The 21208-nt window shown below is 30.2% G+C and overlaps 1 protein-coding gene across 1 annotated transcript in view; it reads right to left on the reverse strand.

The window, feature by feature from the left end:
* The window catches only part of LOC121118659 (protein turtle), a 212302-nt gene that overhangs the window by 116737 nt on the left and 74357 nt on the right, over positions 1-21208 (reverse strand). The window contains exon 2 of the mRNA XM_040713250.2: positions 12096-12249. Coding sequence (XP_040569184.2) covers positions 12096-12249 — 154 coding nt within the window. The remainder of the gene's footprint in view (positions 1-12095; positions 12250-21208) is intronic.

A 21208-nucleotide genomic window follows, 5' to 3' on the forward strand; every position in this document is an offset into this window, starting at 1 on the left:
GGGAGGAGCAATACTTATATACAAATGTAGCAGTTTTCTTTTTTTAATGTATGCGGTATCGTTTGAGTTATTGAATACTTTGCTATTAGTTGATATAACTTTACAAAAATCATTTGTATGACCATGGATCGGATAACTTCAATTTAAGTATTCCAACTTAATTATTTGTAGAGTTAATTGCGTTCAAAGAATTTTGCATATATCAAATTTTGAAAATGAATTGAAAAATTGTCTTTAAGGTATTTTAGAAATCGAAGTAATTGACTGATTATAGTATATGGCACAAAAAAAAAAAAAAATAGAGCTAAATTGCTATTAGAAAAATCTGCTAACATATTATGTTAAACTCTTTTTTGGTTATATTTATTTAGACGGCAAGGGGACCTTATTCTAAGGTAGAATGCCAACTAATTGTATTTGAAAGAAAAAATTAGAATTTTATCCACATAATAACAACGTCATCTCGCTACTACTTCAAAAGTATCATTACCACGCACAATAAATAATAAAGTTATGTTATCGCATCCTGTATTTTCACTTTATTACAACATATCATTTATTTAACCAGGGCAAGGTCTTGAAGGCGACTATATGAGAGTACAAGCGCACAAACACATAATATTTCAGATCCCTAAAACTGATCAGTGATCTACATATAGTATATATTATAATCTATTGTAATACAATGAATATTATTAACTTAACACCCTTGAAAAATATAGTCTTTTATTCTATAAAAAATGTTATGTAATCGTATTTTCTTAATTTCTAACTCAAGCTTAATTTTTTTTTAAAGTTGCAACCGTCCGTGACATTTACAACATTTACAAGTTGCAAATCTCATTTCTAAAATAGGTTTTTAATCAAAAGTATTTCTGAAGAAATATTAAAGTCTAAAATGGACAGTAAGGAGTAGAGCTACAAATTTGAAGTTTCTTCCAAGGCTTAAGATTTTATGAAGAAAAAAAAGGCGATCACCTTTTTAAATACACTGTTTTAATTAACATTGGGCAGTTTTACAATTAAGAACTTTAGAGACCAAGACATAAACCTTTTTATTTCTTAAATTTATGGAGATATTTACGAATACATTTATACAAACTTAAGGCCCCTCCATGATCCTAATGATTCAATCCAACCACCCTCAGCCTCAACCACGCCCTCCAACCTGTTGCGGAACCTGCTGCACGCCTTGATCAGGTGAATTTTATTCGTATTGTTCACAGTCTCAATAATTGAGGCTCTCAGTGAAGCCAAATTGTTGTAAGCCCACTTGTTAATTCCATCCCAAGACGCCCCCGCTCCTTTGCAACTCTGTACACGGTGGCAGAGGACAACTTGAGAAAGTCAATAATCTCTCTGAGAGTACGGCCTGCATGGAGGACGACAATGATCGCTCCACAACGTTCGTACTCAGAAGACATTTTCAACGCTTTTTAAATATAACTTATACAAAATTGTCTAATAAATCCGATAAACTGGTTTTTAAAGCTGTATGACTTAGGGTTCCCAAGAAAAAACCGATTCCAAATATCAATAGTAAAATTGCACACTGTGCATCATGAGTAAAGCAAAACGAAACAATGTTTATATATTTCCCCACTGGAAAATAAAGGACAAGAAAATTGTCAACCAACTGGGGTGATCAACTTGAATCCTTAAAGTCTAAAGCTTGGCTTAAAAAGATTTTTGGGATCCATCCATGTGGTTCATATTATCATTAGATCTGGATCCATCGGATTCCACCATATGAAGCATTGTGGAGAAGGAAACCTGTCGATTTTCTTGCAAGAATGTGGCTTCAATCATTGCAGTCTGGGACAAAATGGATGAGGCCGACCATGAAAAGGTACTGCTCTGTCTTTAGGTCCCATTAAGAATATGCTGAAGTAGCTAATCGGAATCATATAAAATAAATTATATCTTAATTATATGATGATTTGTCAAATAAAATTTAAAGTTTCTTTCTCTTATTGTTCTTGAAATATATGATCAAATATTTTTGTACTAACTTTTTTCAGATTTCGGTTACACACACTGTATTAAAAAAATAGCAAGCACATTTCAGAATGTTGTATTAAATTTGTCGTTCTCGAGTGAAATTATTTTTGAGCAAATATGCGATCAGCTCCCCTAGTTACTTATATACATATAAGGGAATGAGAGAAAATCACACATGTATTTATAACGAAAAATTTGCAAGACTTTTTCCCAACATGGATAACATGATATGTGAATGAATGTCCTAATCTATGAAGGGGGGAGGGAAGAGGAAAAAAAAAAATATGTCACCTAGTGAAAGCCTTTTAATTATAACAATTTTCCTTTTTTGTTTTCAATGTTTTGTTTGTATATTTTAAATAATCAGAAACAGAAGATTAATAGTGCTTCCTCTTCAACTTTATTATAACAATATAATTTTAATAATAGAATCTTATTAACTAATTAATTAATTATAGGACAAACACAAACAAAGAAAATAACAGACTAACTTTCCTTTATTCTTTTTTCAAAAAACTTTTCTTTACTTAGTAATACCATTTTTGTTATTACTGTTTGATAAAACACTACAAGAATAGAAGAGAATTTAATTTTTATATATAAAAGCTATACCTATATATTCAATAATGATCAAACTTCAAGAAAAAGAGCAAATAAAAGAATGTCCAAACTTTTATTTTTGTTAAGAGTCGTTTTTTGTTTTTTTTCGTTTCTTATATAATAAAAAAAATCAGGGGCGACTTTAAAGAGAGGGCTGGAGGGGCTATGGTTTGGTTTGTTTTTTTAATTCCAAAAAATGTTATAGTAGAGATTTAATTTTAGGTGAATGACGTGATTTTTAGAAATTCATTCTATAATCTCTGAGACAAATGGCTCCATTTTTACAAAGAATCGATGCGTTAGTACCCTCCTTATTTATGTATATTAATACACGAATGTCGTGTTCTCTCCTTATGTGTAATATCCTAATATTTAATTGTATTGATTTGCTTGATTGTTAGAACATTTTATTTCTTAAATAATCTTTTATTAAAAAGTTGAATTTAAAAATAAATATATTATTAAATATTTAACTAAAAAGTAGGGTAAAATACATAAAAACCCCAAGAAAGTGGCAGACGGTGAATTAAAATCTTAATAAAATTGCGCCCTACCACTTAAAAAGCAAAACTTTTGTACGTATAAAAGTGTATTTTTGTAAACTTGGGTTATTTTTACCTCATTGAAAATTGCCTACTTCTAAAACATAAAACCATGTATTCATTTCATAAGAGCACTTTGAAAAGTGTAATCTGATCATAATTTAAATATTTTATGTGAAACATCACATGGTCAAGTAAATATAATCAACATTTGTATAGTACACATAAATATGCATAAGCTTCAATGTTTTTTTCTGCCAAAAAATGTGCAAATGGATCCTCTCTTACATATAGAGGCATGTATATTATTTTTAGACTTCAGTGTAAGTCATATTTCATGTTTTTGTGTGAACAATTAAAAGGAAAATAACTTTTTAGCTACGAGCTTATTATGAAATTCACGTGCTACAAATAGAATGAAATTCCTCAGACAAACAACTTTTTTTTCATACAAAGATTTTATCAGTAAGACTACTTCAATAATGAAGCAAATTATGAAAATATGTTATACCTATGAAGGTAGAAATACTATAGCACTAAAAAGATAGAAATTTCCTATACGGGTTTGTCAAACCAAAAACTATCTGAAACAAAGAAAAATTCAATTTTATTTACGGACTGCCTAAATATGAATGCCCTTATAAGAGTCTTTATTTATTCATAATTATTCTTGATTTGTCACCAAAATGGCCTTTTAAGCATATATTGTATTATATTATTATTCTATAATTGTGACTAGGAATTTTTGCTACATTGAAGAGATGATCCATTTGCACGTTTGTGAATAGATATAACAGAAAAATAATATATATTATATATCCAAACAGAGTCTTGGAAGAAATCAACGAAGCTAGCTTTTGTATTGATTCCTAGTATGCTCATTGTGCATATTTGTGTTTTTGAATTGATTTAAATTGTTGTGATAGCCAAAAGTATGGAGATTATTATATTTATAGCTCTCGAAAATATGACTTAAAACACTTGCATTATTTTTTTGCTGTTATTAATCCAAACACTTTGTCCTAAGCTGTTTAATTATTGAAGAAGCAAAATATATGTATGAAGTAGTCAATAGAGTGTGTGATCATGTGGGGTAATGCTTAGGATTTTTTATGGATTTATAAGTGTAAGTTCGCATATTCTTTTCTTAGGTACGGAGTTGAATTTGTATTCATCTTCTTTCTCTGATATGTAGCTAGTCTAATGAAACGCCATGACACCTAAGCTGCTCTCTTTTAAAGTATTTTTCAAATTGTCATGATTATCATTGCTGATGTAAATTGTATGTATTTTTAGACTGGCCTAACTATTGTCATTAGAGTTTCTCTCCTGAGTAGTGATCTTCTTTTCCTACTACATTAAATTATATTAAAAAAAAACTAATTGAATATTCCTTTGTGCTCATAGAAGACGGAAAGTAACCTTGAGGACTTGTTGCAGAGTTATAATTGTAAAATACTGTTGGACTCAGAGTGGAATTGAGGATCGACATCACAGTATTTCTTATCAATATTCTTGTAAAAGCTGATTTTAGTTGATCTAAAACATCCAAAACATTCTTCAAATAGTCAGGACTATCATCTTATTGTTTTTTTTTTCCTTTTTTAACATCTTCAAAATACAGACAATTTTCATCCTTAATTATTATGTCATTTTTAGGTTTCTAGTTTCAGTAAATTTTCTACAACAATAATTATATTATATTTTATAGTTGTTGACAAAATACAAATTGTGTATCATGACTCAAGTTATTATATAGCGAATAGTTATAAAGAATTAACACACAATAATACGAAAATTGAAAGTTACTGTATTCTCTGAGAAACTAAATCACAAGAGAAAATTGATTAAACTGTAGTCTTGATATACAGTACTTGGATTTTATTTATAAACAGTTGTTCATTCATTCATTATTTGCAAATATTATATTTAATGCTCCTTTATTTGCAAATAAAAATAAAAAAAATTAATATTCAATTAACGGACAGATAAAAATCTTTGTATAAAACTCTTCAGAAACGGCAGATAACACTGTGTATTTAATTTTTTTTTGTTTTCACCTAACGTTTTTTATCTTTCTCTGAAGAATAAGAAAGGAAGCAAAAAAAAAAACTTTTCTTTAAGTTTTACTATTTTTTTAAACTTTCTTCTTCATATTCTCCCAAGTTATTTTCCCCTTTCTTTACTACACGAAAATTATTTCTACTTTATGTAATCATGTTTTTTATGTGTGTATGATGTATACTACTCGTTGAGGGGAATCATACCATACCTCCTCAATAACGTTTTTATCCAGTGCTAAAAAAAGAAGTAATTAATAGTTCCATATTTCATAAGGAAGAAGAAGAAAAAGCAAAACCGCTTGAAGAAATTTTTGATGAACAAACTTTGAAAGAATTGAGCAAACATATTTTCACTTAATTGTTGCTAGTATCATCATTAACTATTATTAATATTATTCAGGACTTAATTTAATGTAAATATCTGTATATACATACAGACAAAACTATTTAATTTACTTTTTTTATTCAAAAAGAATAAAGTTACAATGACAGGGTGACTCAGAATTCTAGCCTTATTGACTTTAAAGTTATTAAATTATTAGTACTGTGTCTAGAGGTTTCGTTCCCAAAATCATATATGTAGCGACAAGGACTTGTCATAAAAATATTAGTACAGGAGTTATAAAATATAATTTAGAGTACTTTTATCCTCCCTCTTCGCCCAATTTGTACCCTCTTGGCTTGTAAGTAGGGTATGGCCGAGGGAAAAGCCATTGTAGTATACAAGTTGAGCAAATACTATATAATAGTAGCCGCAGAGGCAAAAATTCCGAAAGGTTTTTGAGCGTACCAGGTGCATGTCAGTGACGATGTGTTTACACCTAGTTGTTAAGAAGAAAGGCAAGTACTTTAAATGAGATGTTGTTGAGTTGTAGGACAATATTAAATCAGTCAATAAATATTAATGATTAAAAATCTTTCCTAAAATATAATCTATGAGTAATTAATTTCTTTTTAAAGGACTCTAATTGTGGGTCACACAGGTATTGATATACAAATGAACAAGGTGACCTATTAAAATAAAAGCCAGCTGAAATGATTTATCTTACGATTGAATTTGGATAACACCCCTATACTTCGACGATTTATCATGCATTTATAATAGCAAATTATTGTGATGGCCCGTTTGGAGACGCCACAAATAGCATTTAAAGTAGCTACAATTGATAGTCATAACATACAAAAGAATGAGAAATTGATATATTAGACATATTGGGACCAATGTAAGTTTCTCATATCAAATACCCGGTTACAAGCCAAATATACTCAACAAGTGAGTCGCAGACGAAGTTCTGGCTATGAGTGCATTCATCCGGGACGTTAAAATTATTTAGTAATAATAAAAAAATGGGCAAAAATAAGCACTACTTGCTTAAATTGAAATATATGTATGATGTTAAGATAATTTGCATAAATTGTGTTTTATGACAATACCCAAATATTTCAGAAAGGTGTGAATTAATGGCCACCGATTTGATTGCTATCGGTGATGAGTAATATCCTCTATCCTGCTCTGAGCTATTGATGAAAGAAAATTAACACTAATCTCTATAGATATTGAGGAATGGAATATGTAGGAATTACTCCGATGGCAATCCTCAATTTTACTCCGAGTCCGACAAGGACTTTCAATTTTAACTTTTCAAAAAATCATCAAAGTTAATTTTCGTCTTCCACCCACCAGTAACCACTTTATACCTATATGTTCTTTTTTCAAAAATAAGTATTATCTTTTTCAGTAGTAACAACAAAAAGCCAATGATATTGTATATAACCCTTCCATAAACATATTTTTTTTAAATATGAGTATTATGGAGTTATATAGAGCTCAATAAGTGGGGCTTCAATAAAATGAATGGTAACTCATTGAGCAGTGCTCTTCTTCCTCCGACAGGCTTATCTTAACTTGTCCAACAAATTTGAATAAAAAGCCTCTAGTTTACTCAAATATGTATTTTAAATTGTGTGTTGTATGTATAAATAAAGTATACAAAATTAAAACTTTCTCATTTTCTTACAAATTAGGTTTATTTTCCCTAATTTCCCTAATTTTTTCGTACCTATTTATATTACTTTTAAAAATATGCACAACAGAGATATTATGAAAATAATTGTATGTTCAAGTGGCTTGTACATTATTAACGATTGAAAAGCATTTTTGTCATTTATTTGATCTTTTTGTTTGTACAATGTAGTAAAAAATAACAACATGACTGTATTTTTCAAAGTTATTAATCATAATGAAATGAATATAAATGCCATGTAAGTAGGACTCTAAAAACTTCTTTTTTTTCGCTTTTGAGAGTAAATAATTACATATGAGAGTTTTTACATGTTTGTTGAGTAAAAAATTAAAATAATAACATAATAAGAATGGATTTATACCAAAAAAATGTAAGGACAATAAAGTAGATTATTCATATTTGTATACAAATTTGATTAAAAAAATATGTTTTCCAACACACATTTTTGTATAAGTATATCAATACATGGATGTTGAATGCTACAAAGAACAATCACGAATGAAGATCGATTTTTCGTATTTTTTTATTAAATGGTAAAGGCAACAGAATGTACATTTCCATTAAGTATTTTTTGCTTGCACACTCGCATTTGCTACACCCTCTATTGATTGGTACGTACATTACAAGTAAAATTTGTATAAAATTTATTCCATATAGGGAAGGGCCTTTTTAAGTTTGTCAATCGGAACAGTCTATTGTAATTTCTAAAGCTGCCATCGTAATTATTCAATTTTTAAAAACAGAACAAGCAAGTATAAAAATAGAACTAGTCCGTGTGCTGACGACATACAGTAACAATGAAGGGTTGCTTGGGAGTTATAAGTGTAAGCTCTTGCTCAACTCGGAGTACAACTGAGGATCGACATTGCAGTAATTCCGCCTAATTTGCCCATAATATTTACAAAGTAGGATTTATGACACTTTAATTGCTCTAAGGGTTTTTTTACAGTTGAGGCATCTAAGTTTCTCTCCTTTCAAACATTCTTTAAATTGTCAATATTACCTCCTTAATTCTTGTTTGCTTTTATTTTTACATACCGGCTGGACATATTTTTTGTATCACTCCTCATTAAAAGTACCAATTGAATATTTTCATGAGTTAATATTTATTAATATTGCTTGCGATCTTAAACTTTTTATGAGTATGTTTTGAGTTAATAAAGCATAAATGTGGTTTAAAGTTATAAAAACGAAAAATTAATGTGGTGGCCTTAATGTTACTCTCTGTCTTTTACAAGTACTACTTATTTCTTTATTCTTGGATGTGTCATTCTCAATAACTAAATAATAATGATGACAGCTTTTGAAAATAAAAAGTTTGTTTAGATAGCCGTATCGTAAAGACTGCTCCTAATTTTTAGGACATATTTTATACACCTCTGCTAATGAGTAATGAACACACCATTTCTCCTAAAGTAGTTTATTTAAATTACTCATAATATGGTAGTCACTGATATAGAGAGCCGTCATATAAATATGTCTTTCTTCTATAACACAATGGGTTACGTGGTTTCACACTTGACTGCTTAACGTCTAAAGTTATAATATATTATTATATCTGATAGAACTGAACTTTACTCTAACTGTTGAGGCTGAAATAATTTTGGTTATACATGATTAGTATGTCACATTTATCATTATTTATCAGTCATTACTCGAAATACCTACCACTTAGGTCATGTTTCTCAACCAATCAGTCAAAAAACACTTGTATTAAACTTATTTTTAAATATTTTGACAAATATATGAAAGATAAATTTGAATGAAATTATGTCATACAAATATAAAAACAACTAGAGACGTCATTAGTCTATTATAGAATATTTAGAGTTTTGATTATTCAAGTTAGTTTTTCAAAAACTATATGTGGAGTATTATTCTGAAAATTGTTGACTTCAGTTAAGTGGAGTAATTTTAGAGTAATCCTAAGCTATTAAGAAGTAAGCAATTTTTACCTATATCTTATTAATATGTTTCTATGAATAATAATATTAACTAATTGAGGCTGTGTCTAAATTTTGTATTAGATATTTCTAATATTTTTTTTATGTCAAAAAGAAACGTTTTGGGAATATGAAATCACTACTTTTTGTTAAAATAAAAAGAAGCCTTTTAGAGCCACAGTAATCTACATTGTACATACATTTCTATGTATGACTATATTTCCAAAACCAGATCTCTAATCATAAAAAAATCTTTGTATACGTGCATGCATAAATATTAAATGCCCATTATGTATGATTATTCAGAAAGTTATGAATTTATAATAACAATTGTTCTACGCATGTGCGTTCATACTCATAGAGAGGGAGATGGTCTATCAATTCCACTTTAACAAAAAACATAGGTATACAGTATGTCCAAAAATTGATGGTGGTTTAAAAAAAACAAACATGAAATAACCTCAACAAGTGATTTTTTTTGCGGAGAAAAACTTTATTTACTTCCCAATATGACGACCTTTAAGCTTAATATATTTTTTATGCGTTTTGGCATCCCTTCTTACAGATTATTCAAAGTATCTGGAAAAAAAATTTCCCAATATTTTGTCTGTTTTTTTTTGTTTTTTTCTTAATTCATCCTCTGAAGTTGCAAGCGCATTTTCATTGAGTTCCCTCTGGACCAAGCCTCACAAATTTTCAATGGTAGACAAATCAGGACTATGGGCAGGCCATGTGCCTTTGCCCCAGAAAGAATCCAAGTTGTCTAAACACCACTTTTTTTTGCCTTTTTGGAGTGATGAGCAAGGGCACCATCCTGCTGGAAAATGGCTCTTGATGTGTCGGACAACATTTTCCTCTTCAAAGGAGATTTATTTTTTTTCAGTACGAGACAAAGTTGATATCAGAGACTTGCTGAGGATCTTCGTTACGGGTTACTATGTCGTCACAGTTCAGTTTTGTGGAACCAGGTGAAGATCTGACACTACCTGGTGGCTATTAACGGCCAAAGCCTGAGTTTTCAGAGGAAATTTCTTAGTTGGAGTGGGTTACACATCTCCTTATCTCTTGCCCAAACCCGATCCGTTTGGAAGATTTTAGGCATGCTCAAATAGACTTGCATCACTGAAGAAGATACATTTCCAGTCATCTGCAGTCCAGTGTTTCCGCTCACGACAGAATTGAAGCCAGGCCTTCCTTTAGGCTTTTGAAAGTTTGGAGTGCAAACGAGGTTTGTATGGCAAAGTACAAGGAGTCCCTCAGGTTGTTATGGATAGATTACTTGGATATTGGATAGCTCTTTAAAGGCAATCTTACTCTAAGTTTCCTTGTGGATTGCCTTCCTTTAGTGAAAGATTTTGAAATCACCCTTTTGGGAACTGTACTAATTTTTTTCTTCCTTCCACGACCCTTTTGATTTGCAAGGATTTTTCCATCCTTCCTTTCCTTACACCAATTCTCATGGTCCTGAGATGAATTTGTAACCTTTAAGTAACGTCTCTCTAGCTTGATCCGCCCTTTATTATGCTAAATGCCTAGCCCCTGGTCTCCAAAGAGTGCTCTCTCCCCATTTCGGATATTGAATTTCAACTAACATCCTGTGGTGTTTTCTGATCACTTTTATACTGATGTATGATGCAATTATCGAAAATTATTGCATCAGCAAAATAAAATGCTGCCTATCAGGCAAATTAAATTTTATTCCAACAAAAAAATTTTTTTTTACTATGAAACGGATATTTTTAATACCACCATCAATTTTTGGACATGTTGTATTCTATGGAAAGGCCAATTGAATATTTATACACATATGTGGCTTAACAACATTAAATTGACTATGAAAACATATTTTTGAAAATTTTAAATGTTTTTCGAACAGAAAATGTTTTAAATTTTATAATATTGTATTTTTGCAAAAAAAGGGATTAAATTTGCAAATTTTACCAAATGCTTGTATAACTGAAGTAAATGGCATACTCGTATAATGACAGCCAATCCCTGTTACATACTTAAATATACAGAGTTGATCTTATCTAGTGGTACACATTTTATTATTTACAGTCAAGAATAACATTTGTGCAAAATCGCAGATAGGACAAATAGACATCTTCCTTTTGAAGAAAGCAAACTGAGACTGTTGGAAAGAGGAAAGAAGTTTCGAAATTTTCTCAAGGCCAACAAAAATTTGGGGAAAAATTTTCCCGACTTTTGGCCCTCAACAATTGGTCACTCTCCTCTCCAAATGTGAGCCCTTTGGACTACCCTACCTAGATGAGTCTGGAGGAGAGGGGGTGAGTTACTCCTCACAAGAGTGTCCAATCACTAAAGGCTTCCATCAAGAAGAAGTGGACCAGGATCGAGTCCTATTACATAGTCATGGTCTGCAAAGGATTTCGGCCTCGCATTGAGGCAATTGTTAGAGGTAAGATCTTATATATTGAATAAAAGTTGTGCCAAGCTTTATTTTCCGAAGAATTTGTAAAAAAAAATGTCCTCACAAAATTTTTCGTTTAAATTTTACTCCTGAAAAATTGAAAATTACAAAATGTGTACCACTTGATAAAATCAATCCTTTTAAGTAATATACAAATATTTTGAATGTCCTAGACACATAGAAGAGTTGTCGTGTAGTCAAATTTATTTGGACAATTATTAATCACGCTGTCTTGGTTTAAAGCTTTGGAGCACACTTGACTGTATTGAGTATTTGTTATGCAGCATTATAAAATTTGTCTCGTAAATCCTATTGTACATTTTAATAAACTGATCATTACGAAGATTATAAAATTTTTCACCACTTTAATAAAATATATTAGTACAGTTTGATTTTTTTACATGTTTTATTTTACACTCAGAGCATGCCTTTGACTGTGTACCATTGGCCAATTTATAACATAACTACATCAGGTTAATTTATTTCCTTACCTATAAATAGGTGTCCCAGAGTCTTTTCTATACCAAAGGACTAAATAAACACTATCACCTATAGCAGGAGTTGTTATATCACAGGGTAAATCGACACGACCTCCTTCCACAGTTGTGACGCGTTTTATTTTATCCATATCTTCTTTTATTTTACCTGAAAAATAATTTATTAAAATTTTATAGATTGCACAATTTTTTGCTTTGTTTTGTTTAAAAAAGGATTGTTGTTTATTTATTTAAAGTGCGTGTAGATCATAATCAAATAAATGAACCTTTATATTTCTTTTTTTCAATGTTATTTTTTTTTTTTTTTGTGGCGTTATTGTTGCTCTTGTGTTTGATTTATTATTTTTTTTTGGTATAAATTCTGAATAACATACATACCAATTTAAATATTTTTTAAAAACTAAGAGTAAATAATGGCTAATTTGGTGTTAAATAAACAAATAGTAGTTTAAATGAAGAAGAGAAGTTACATCAAACACAACATTTAATTTTTTTCATATAAATACGAATGTAAATGAACAGTATTGCTGCATAGTTTAACATTTTAATCTTTTTTTGAAAGGTTACAAGTGATTAAAATAATATGCATGATAAAAAACATACTAAGAAGCTTAAAACTACAGAAAAAAAGAAAGAATTTAAATCACTTTTAATTACTCTAATATTACCAAGATTAATACGTGGTTTAAATCTTCAAACCCTTTAAAATTAGAATCCTTGTGAATAAGTAAGAACAAAAATATATCCCTGTATTAAATAATTGATTACAATTGAATATTTTCAGTTCAAAATTAATAACTTTTTTATTCGAATTAATTAAAAACGAAAATGTGAGTGTTTAATACTTTTAAATTATCAAAACTTTTCTTTTTTTTGGATAATTTAGATTTATTCAAAGGAATACTCTTGGTAATGACTACAAAAAATAATGAATTTTTCCATTTAACACCTCTAAAGTTATATTTATATTTTTTTAAACCGGGTGGTTGTAACACTTTTTTGATAAAGAAAACGGTGTGCAACACTAAAATGTGTTCATAAATAAGCAATAGCTAAACTATTTTCTGCTATACTATCAATTTATTATATATTTAAAATTGCATCTTTAAAATATTGAAGCCATAAAGATGTCAAATCGAGAATTCTAAAACTACTAAAAATATTAAATAACACATGAGCTGAAAATTCCAGGGCTTCACATAAAAATAGTACTTTTTTTAATTTACCCAATTTTCAGTAAGCACCAAACTTTAAAAAACAGCTGTCAAAATTTCATTACAATCTGTAATTTAGTATGTGAGTTAATGTGTTAAATGTGACACTACTTTTGATATTCCTAAATCAATGGATCAAAAACAATTTCGTATATTAATTTTATATTGCTTTTTTGAAGGAAAAAAATTCCATTCAAAGTAAATATTTGCTTCAGCAGTGTTATGGAGGCTAAATTTCTTCAAATAAATAAAGAAAAACGGTTTTCTTTTGTTAAACCCATGGTGACCTTAGATACATTCCGTGTTATGGAGTTTAAAAAAAGACTTTTTTGATGAATAAAACAATATTAATTTTTAACAAATTTCATACAGGTATGGAAATATTATATGTACATATAATGTAAATGGTCTCATCATAATGAATGGTATTTAAAATAATATTTATAAATGAATATACTAAAATTTGTTCATTAAAGTTGTATAAAAAAGAAGATTTATGTACCTTTTTTAAAAAAAAAAGTATGCATCATTGAAAGGAAGCCAAAAATTTGTAGACAATAGTTGTATGTTTGGACTGCATTTAAGAATAAATTAATTTTTCTTATTCCTTATTTGCTTTGCCCCTATTAATTGAGTTCATAATTTCTATTCAATTTACAATGAAGTATATTCATTCTTCTCATATGTTATGTAAATTTATCAAATAGCAATATTTAATGTATTTCTCAACTTTTTCTCCAATAATAAGATGAAAAAAGATTCGAAATTAATTGGTACCTAGCCAATTACGTTCCACAGTTAGAATATGCACTACTTCATATTATATACACCTAATTTAATACCATGTAATATTCTCTATTTACAAGGCAATCATTAGAGTTGAACCTATCAACATTCAGAAAAATAGTTGAAGTATGAAAATAAATCCTACAAAAAACTAGCTAATATAAAATTTGAGAAATGAAACGACGTTGCTCAAGGGTCAACAAGCTCGGCTTGTGCCCCGGTCATTCCTAGAGAAGGAAATATACATAATGTGAATGTATATAGACTTAAAAGATGATTCCTAGGAAAATGGAGCAAATGTAATACTGTAATATTTACTTATACTTAATCAGTGAAACTCCATCTGATCAATAAAGAAACATTAAAAATTAAACTTTGATCTATGGGCTGTTAACACAAAAGTAAGCGAATATTCTTGCAATAAATATTTTTCCAATTTATATTCATGCAATTGTTCTTATTAAACCATATAATCTCCTGTAAATTGCACTTAAAAGTAGCAAAAATTGTCTATGAAAATTTAAAACAAAGGATATCTGGTGAATTAAAACGTTTTCAATCTTTCAAAAATCAAGAAATGTTTCAAAATATTAATACTATATATATAAAACCCATTTTTTTTATTAAAATATTTCAGTCAATTTTAGAGGTTTTATTCATTTTTTTTTGGATAAGTTGAGTATGTGAGTTGAGAACCTAAGAATGTGGAGTACACTATATGGTTTCCTTCAAAGTAATACATTCTCTTTTAATAATAAGGAAACAAACTGGAGTAGATTTTGAGTTAATCTTTTATAAAGCATTCCGGGGGGAGCTTGGAGTCAATCTGTGGACAAAAGCCGAGAGACATAAAAAGTTTTTGTGGCTTACATAATGAGATGTGATCTCCTCAAACCGCAATCCCTTAATCCACGGATCTATTCTACTCTTGTATACGTCACATTTGGAGATTTTGGTAGCATCCTGGCGATTCCAAAAGCAGAACGGAGTTCATATTTAGAGACATTGTCCACTTTGGTACCCAAGTACAATTTAAAATAACGATTGTATTTTCCAAGGATTTGAAAAGGACCCAAAAAGGTTGGAGAGAGAAATTTTCTGATTGGCTTAGTTTTAACAAAAACTAAGTTAGCCATGCTAAGACGATTGTCGAACGTTTCTCTATCGGTTAATCGTCGGGGAACGTGAACTACTTTCTCCATCGTCCCACATCGACATCTGCATCTTCTGAATAGCAATCGAATTTTAAATAGAAGCCTGAAGCCAAAGATTCCGAGCTACAAGTAAGTAACTGGAAAGGCAAATATTTAGATCCTTGATCCAAATTTACTGAATTTCTCAGTTTCCACAAAACAACAGGCAGAGCATTCATCTAATTTTCTTTCTCTTCTAATATCCGTACAAATAGCCCTGTTTTTAGGGATCTGTGGAACTGTTCAATCAGCCTGTTTGATTCAGGATGATATGATGTGGTCGTTCTATTCGCATTTCTAAGTTACCTGCAAAAACACGTCCAAATAGCCTTGCGAATTCCGTCCCCCTGTCTGACACAATGATGGCATGTACTCAAAATCTTGACATCCAACACTCCAAGAAAGCTCCATCCACTGTACTAGAGGTGATATTTGGATTTGGGATCACTTCCGGCCACCTCGTATACCGATTCATTATAATCAGGGCATATCACTGTCATTTGACGGGTGTAAACGGGCCAGTTATTTCAATGTGGATGAAGGCAAGTTTTGCTGATGGTGGATCGAAAGAGGAATTGGGCTTGGATGTTCTAAAAGGCTGTGTTTGTTGACATGGGATGTATTCTTCAGTAATTTTTTTAATATCAGAACGTAATTTAGGCAAAGTGTAGAAAAGTGTTACCCTTCTTAAAGTATCTTTGAATCCTGGATGATTATCCATGTGGCTTGAATTAATAATTCGTCGGTGAAGTTCTGGAAAGAACACTACGACGCGAAATAAGTCTTTGTTGCCGAAGCCTGCAAGTTAATTTTCTGAAACACACTTATTATAAGGTTTAACTTTAAAACTTAACAATTGAGGTTCATGGAGTCTTTGATCGTCATTGAGATCTTGAAGAAAAATGGGACTTAATTTGATGTTGTTGACATTTCTCCAAAGAATATCTGCGGTGTGGTTTAATTTTCCTGAAAAATGTTCAATCTTGCAATTAATCTCTGCTACATATGCAAATGTATGAAATTGCCATGGATTCATGGAGGTATTTGGAATGTCTATTGCCGAGAGTAAAGGCTTATGATCTGTGAATACTCTAAAATTTTGTCCATTCAATGCCCACAGAAAATAATTAATGCTTTCCATAATACTAAATAATTCCCTATGAAAAGTTAAATATTTCTTTTGCGTTTCAGATAATAGTCTAGACCAAAATGCTAGTGGTGCCAGCACCCATTCACTTTCTGTTCCAGAACGGCTCCCATTCCAATATCAGACACATTTATTGTAAGGGATAAAGGTTAGTAGTTGTCCCGGAATGAAATTTAAGTCCTTGAGGATAATCTGTGTTTTATACCTTGAAAAGCTCTTTTACATTCATTATTTCATATGAATTTAAATTTTTTCTCTAAAACTGGAAAAAACATCCCTACCAAGTACTCAGCTGGAAGTTTTAAGCTGCAACTAAACAAAATTTATGGACTGCCAATGTGCATCCCTTGTCCGAAAAGCAATCAATATATCATCAAGATACACGAAGATATTTTTAATTCCCCTCGAAACAGAATTGATGAGTTGTTTGGAATGTCTGGGCAGCGTTTTTACCACTAAACGACATTATAATGTACTCATACATCCCAAATGGCCTTTGATAGCTGTTTTACTGATGGAGTATTCACTCATGGGTATTTGATAGAAAGCTTTGTGCAAGTCCATTTTACTACAAAATTTCATCCCTTATAGGTTGTCCAAAAAATTATTTAAATTTGAAAGAGGATATCGATCTAGATATGTCATATTATTTTATTGACAATAATAACCACACATTCACCAGCCTCATTTGGGTTTATGTACTACATGAATCGCTGATGAAAAGTTTGAAGAAGATGGACGAATTATTCCCTTCTCCAGAAGTCCATCAATTTCGTTTTTAACAAAGTTGAGTTTCACACCATCCAGCTTCCAATGCAGGGAGGGCCTTAAGTTACGATGTATGCTCAACTCCATGGGATGTGTAAGATTTAGAAAAAAAATTCTCATCGAAAACTTCAGGGTATTGAGATTGAACCCATTGGGCTTCTGATAACTGATAATTCTGAAATCACCCATGGATCATTAAGATACATTTTCTAGTTTAATAGGTCAATATTAATCTGGTAAAAATGAAGAAAAACTGCCCCTAAAATGGGACAGCCTCTTGATACAACAATAAATTTCCGTTGGAAAGTTCCTAGATTTTTTTATTTGTACCCTTAGAGTTTTAGTACCTGGAACTTCTACTAAATTTCCTCCATAATCGAATATAAGTGGCATTTTTAGACGAATGAAATCTTTACAATTTGTCGGGGATATGACGGATACGTGGGCATCTGTATCAACAAGAAAATTAATTTCATTTCTATTGTCTTTCATTAATAAGAAATTTGAAGGTTTATTTAATGCCACGGTCCCGTGCACCCGAGGACAGTTTAGTTTTTATGAATCAATGAATTAAAATTACAATCAGGACCAGAGCATGCAGTTGCATTCAATCCAAATTTTGAATGATAATACAGACTTTTTTCAATTTTTTCAGATGATGAGGACTTCGAAAAAGCTCCAGTAGGTCTCCCCTTAATCAAATGTGCGATATTTGGAGAAAAAGATGGATCCTAAGTAGAAATGGAAGTGTGAGTGACTTCCTTCGTAGCCGTACTCATATCTGCTAAATTCTTAGTTGTAAGTGTTGATTGTGCTCTCAAATATCTATGTTATTCCCTCGGAGCATTCCTTATTCGTGCTTCTTTAATCAAACTTTCACGTGATTCCTTTTGGTATTCCTTATCCAGAAGACATTCAACCTCATCTTTGACCCCCATGCTCGAGAAGATCATGTCGACTATTCTTTTTATTCTTGCAGAAGATGGTAGCCCATATCGGACTAATATGGATTTCTTGGCTCCCTCATCAGTGAGATTTTCCTTACTAATAGGAATAATATTGAAAACCTCACCCGGCAATGCTGACACCATAAGACTGTATTTTACTTTGTTATAACAAATCCCCCTCAACGCAAAATTAAGTTCAATTTTCCGAACCCCGTTCTCAATATCCGAAGAACAGAACATAGGAAGGCGGAGTTCTTAACGTTCATTGCTTAATTCACCTTTTCCATTTAAATTGACCATGCTTGTTTTTGGGGAGACACAGGTGGTGAAGTTTGCTTTCAGGGCATTTTTCGAATCAAGTCGGGGCTACCAATGTAAAGTATTTAATGTTCAAATATCTACTGATTATATTCTAAATTAATTATAATAATAAGAAAAAGGAGAATTGATCAACTTGATCAAATCAAATTTCAACATATATAAACAGGGGTGATCTTATCTATAGGTACAAATTTTATAATTTTCAATCCAGAATGACATTGATACAAAATCACGAAGGAGGACAACAAGACTTATTATCTCTGATCAGAGGAAGCTGAGACGGTTGGAACGAGAAAAGAAGATTCTAAATTTACTCAAAGCCAACAAAAAGTCATGCAAAGATTTGCTATTTTGGATGCAAAATATTTCACCGTGGACTCCACTTTGAATAAGCAGAAAACCCGTTACATCACAGCCAACATTCAGACAATATCTTTGCTATAGTGAGACATGTCTTTAGAACAGAAAATCGAGCTGGAATCATTTTCTTGAGACTAGCGGAGTCTGCCCTCCCATGTTTGTGGAAAAAGTGAGTGCTTAATTCTTACATCAAACTTCTAAAAAAAAGTTTCATCTTGTGCAAGAAAAAACTTGAGGGACAACTTTAGTTTCCCTCAAGACAGAGCTCCATATAATTGCGCCACTAAAACCAGGCAATCCTGAAAGATAATATTCAAGACTTTTGGGGTTTCAAAATTTGGACACCCTTCTCTTCAGATGATTTTTGGCTACTCTATCCATGTGCGTATAGAGGAGAAGGTATGAACAACTCTTCATAGGAGTGTCCAGTATATAGAGGCTTCCATCAAGAAAGAATGGGCAAAGCTCAAGTCTGACAATATAGTCAAGTTCTGCAAAAGATTTAGGCCTCTTATTGCTCAAAAATAAAATAAAAGTTTTGTCAAGCACTATTTTTAATTAATTTTGTTAAATAAATCTCTTCACAAAACCTCTTGTTTATATTTTACTCTTGAAAAATTGAAATAAATAAAATTTGTAACACTTGAAAGTATCTACACTGTTTATAGTTTAATGTTCTTAAAAAAAACAAAATAAATTATCGTAAAAATGAATAATAATTTTGTACACATATGTTATTTACAAACTTCAGATTTAATAAAGTCTTTAAAAATGAATAGCAGATACATATATGTATATCTATATAATATTAAAATAGCAAATTATTACATCATAATTCAAAATTAAGCTTAAGTAGTAGAAAACGGAGAAATATTATATGTTCAAATTATATAATTTAATCATCAAAAAGCGTGTATATTTTCGGGCTGTATATATTATTAAATATCTACACATTTGAAACGATTCTATGTGTCATACTAAAAAAATGTTTGGTTAAATAACATTTTGCACCATCCTTACTAAATGAAATGTACATTTATCGACAAGAAATACATATATAGTAAAATATTCACATACAATAAATTGTTGATTTTTTAATTAAAAAAAAGGTCATTTTTTGTATTTCTCATTCTTTTTCTAAAAATATATATTAAAATTATCCCAAATTATATGATAAAAACATAAATAAACGCAATGTATTTTTTTAATGAAGCGTATAGCTACATTTTATATACCTAAACATTGTACATGAAAATAACTTTATTTTTTAAGATATTATTACAAAATTGCATATCTCATTATATTTATTCACTCATTATCCCCTAATTAATTGGAAAAGAAGGAAAATTGATTGGATTTTTTCCCCATCAAATAGCTAAGGAATCAATTTTGGGAACCTCTATTCCCATAAGCATTCTGTTGTAAACAACTTTTCTATAACGTAGTTAGTGAGCTAATTAAAAAGAAACAAAAAACTTAATGATATGATAATAAGTTGATTGTTATTTAATTTTTGGGTCATTTTCTTAACTATTCCATACATTTTGCAATTGTAAATATCCTTTAAATTCTAAACATACTTGTATGAATATAAGGCATCGACAAATAATAAATTATTATTTAAAAACAATCTTAGCAACACAAGTTTGGTGTTTTAACAAAATATAACTTTTTTTTTTGATGAGGTGAGTACTGTTACTCAAAACAATAGCTTCAATATTATAATTTTGAAGCTCTCGTTGTTTTCATCAGTCCTTATATTGAAAAACGAAGAATCCAAGAAATCAAAAAGCAAATACAAAGAAGGAATTTTGAGTAAAACAGTTAATTAAATTCACCAAATCAAACTACTAAATATACAATTTAATCTTATACGAGGCATTTAAGGGTAAATTAAGAATAGCATATAATGTAATTTAATTTTCCAGGAGTATAATTATATGTATTGTCGATAGAATGTAGATTAAAAGAAACATCAAACATTTTTATTAATTTGTATATTATTACAGTTTATTAAAGGAGGATCAAATCGATCTTGTTGTTTTAAATAACTATTTCTTTGTCAGCCAGAGAATAGAAATTAAACATAGATGGTTAGAATAATTTATAAATTTTTAAATATAAAATATTATATTTTTTAATACTTAATTTTTGGCAAAGGTTGAGTTGTTATTTTATGGTACCATAGTTTTTAAAACCTATGTAAATAAAAAAAAAATATTTTCCTTTAAATAAAAGGGCTAGTTTAAAGTGTGTTGCAGTCTGAAGTAGGAATGCATCATAGTCAAAAATACATTTTCATCAATAAGAGTTTTTTTGTGTGAATTTTGACAAGCCAAAATGAACACTTAAAGCACCGAACAACCAGTTA

The sequence above is a fragment of the Lepeophtheirus salmonis genome, chromosome 5, assembly GCF_016086655.4.
Source record: "Lepeophtheirus salmonis chromosome 5, UVic_Lsal_1.4, whole genome shotgun sequence".
Taxonomy (NCBI): domain Eukaryota; kingdom Metazoa; phylum Arthropoda; class Copepoda; order Siphonostomatoida; family Caligidae; genus Lepeophtheirus; species Lepeophtheirus salmonis.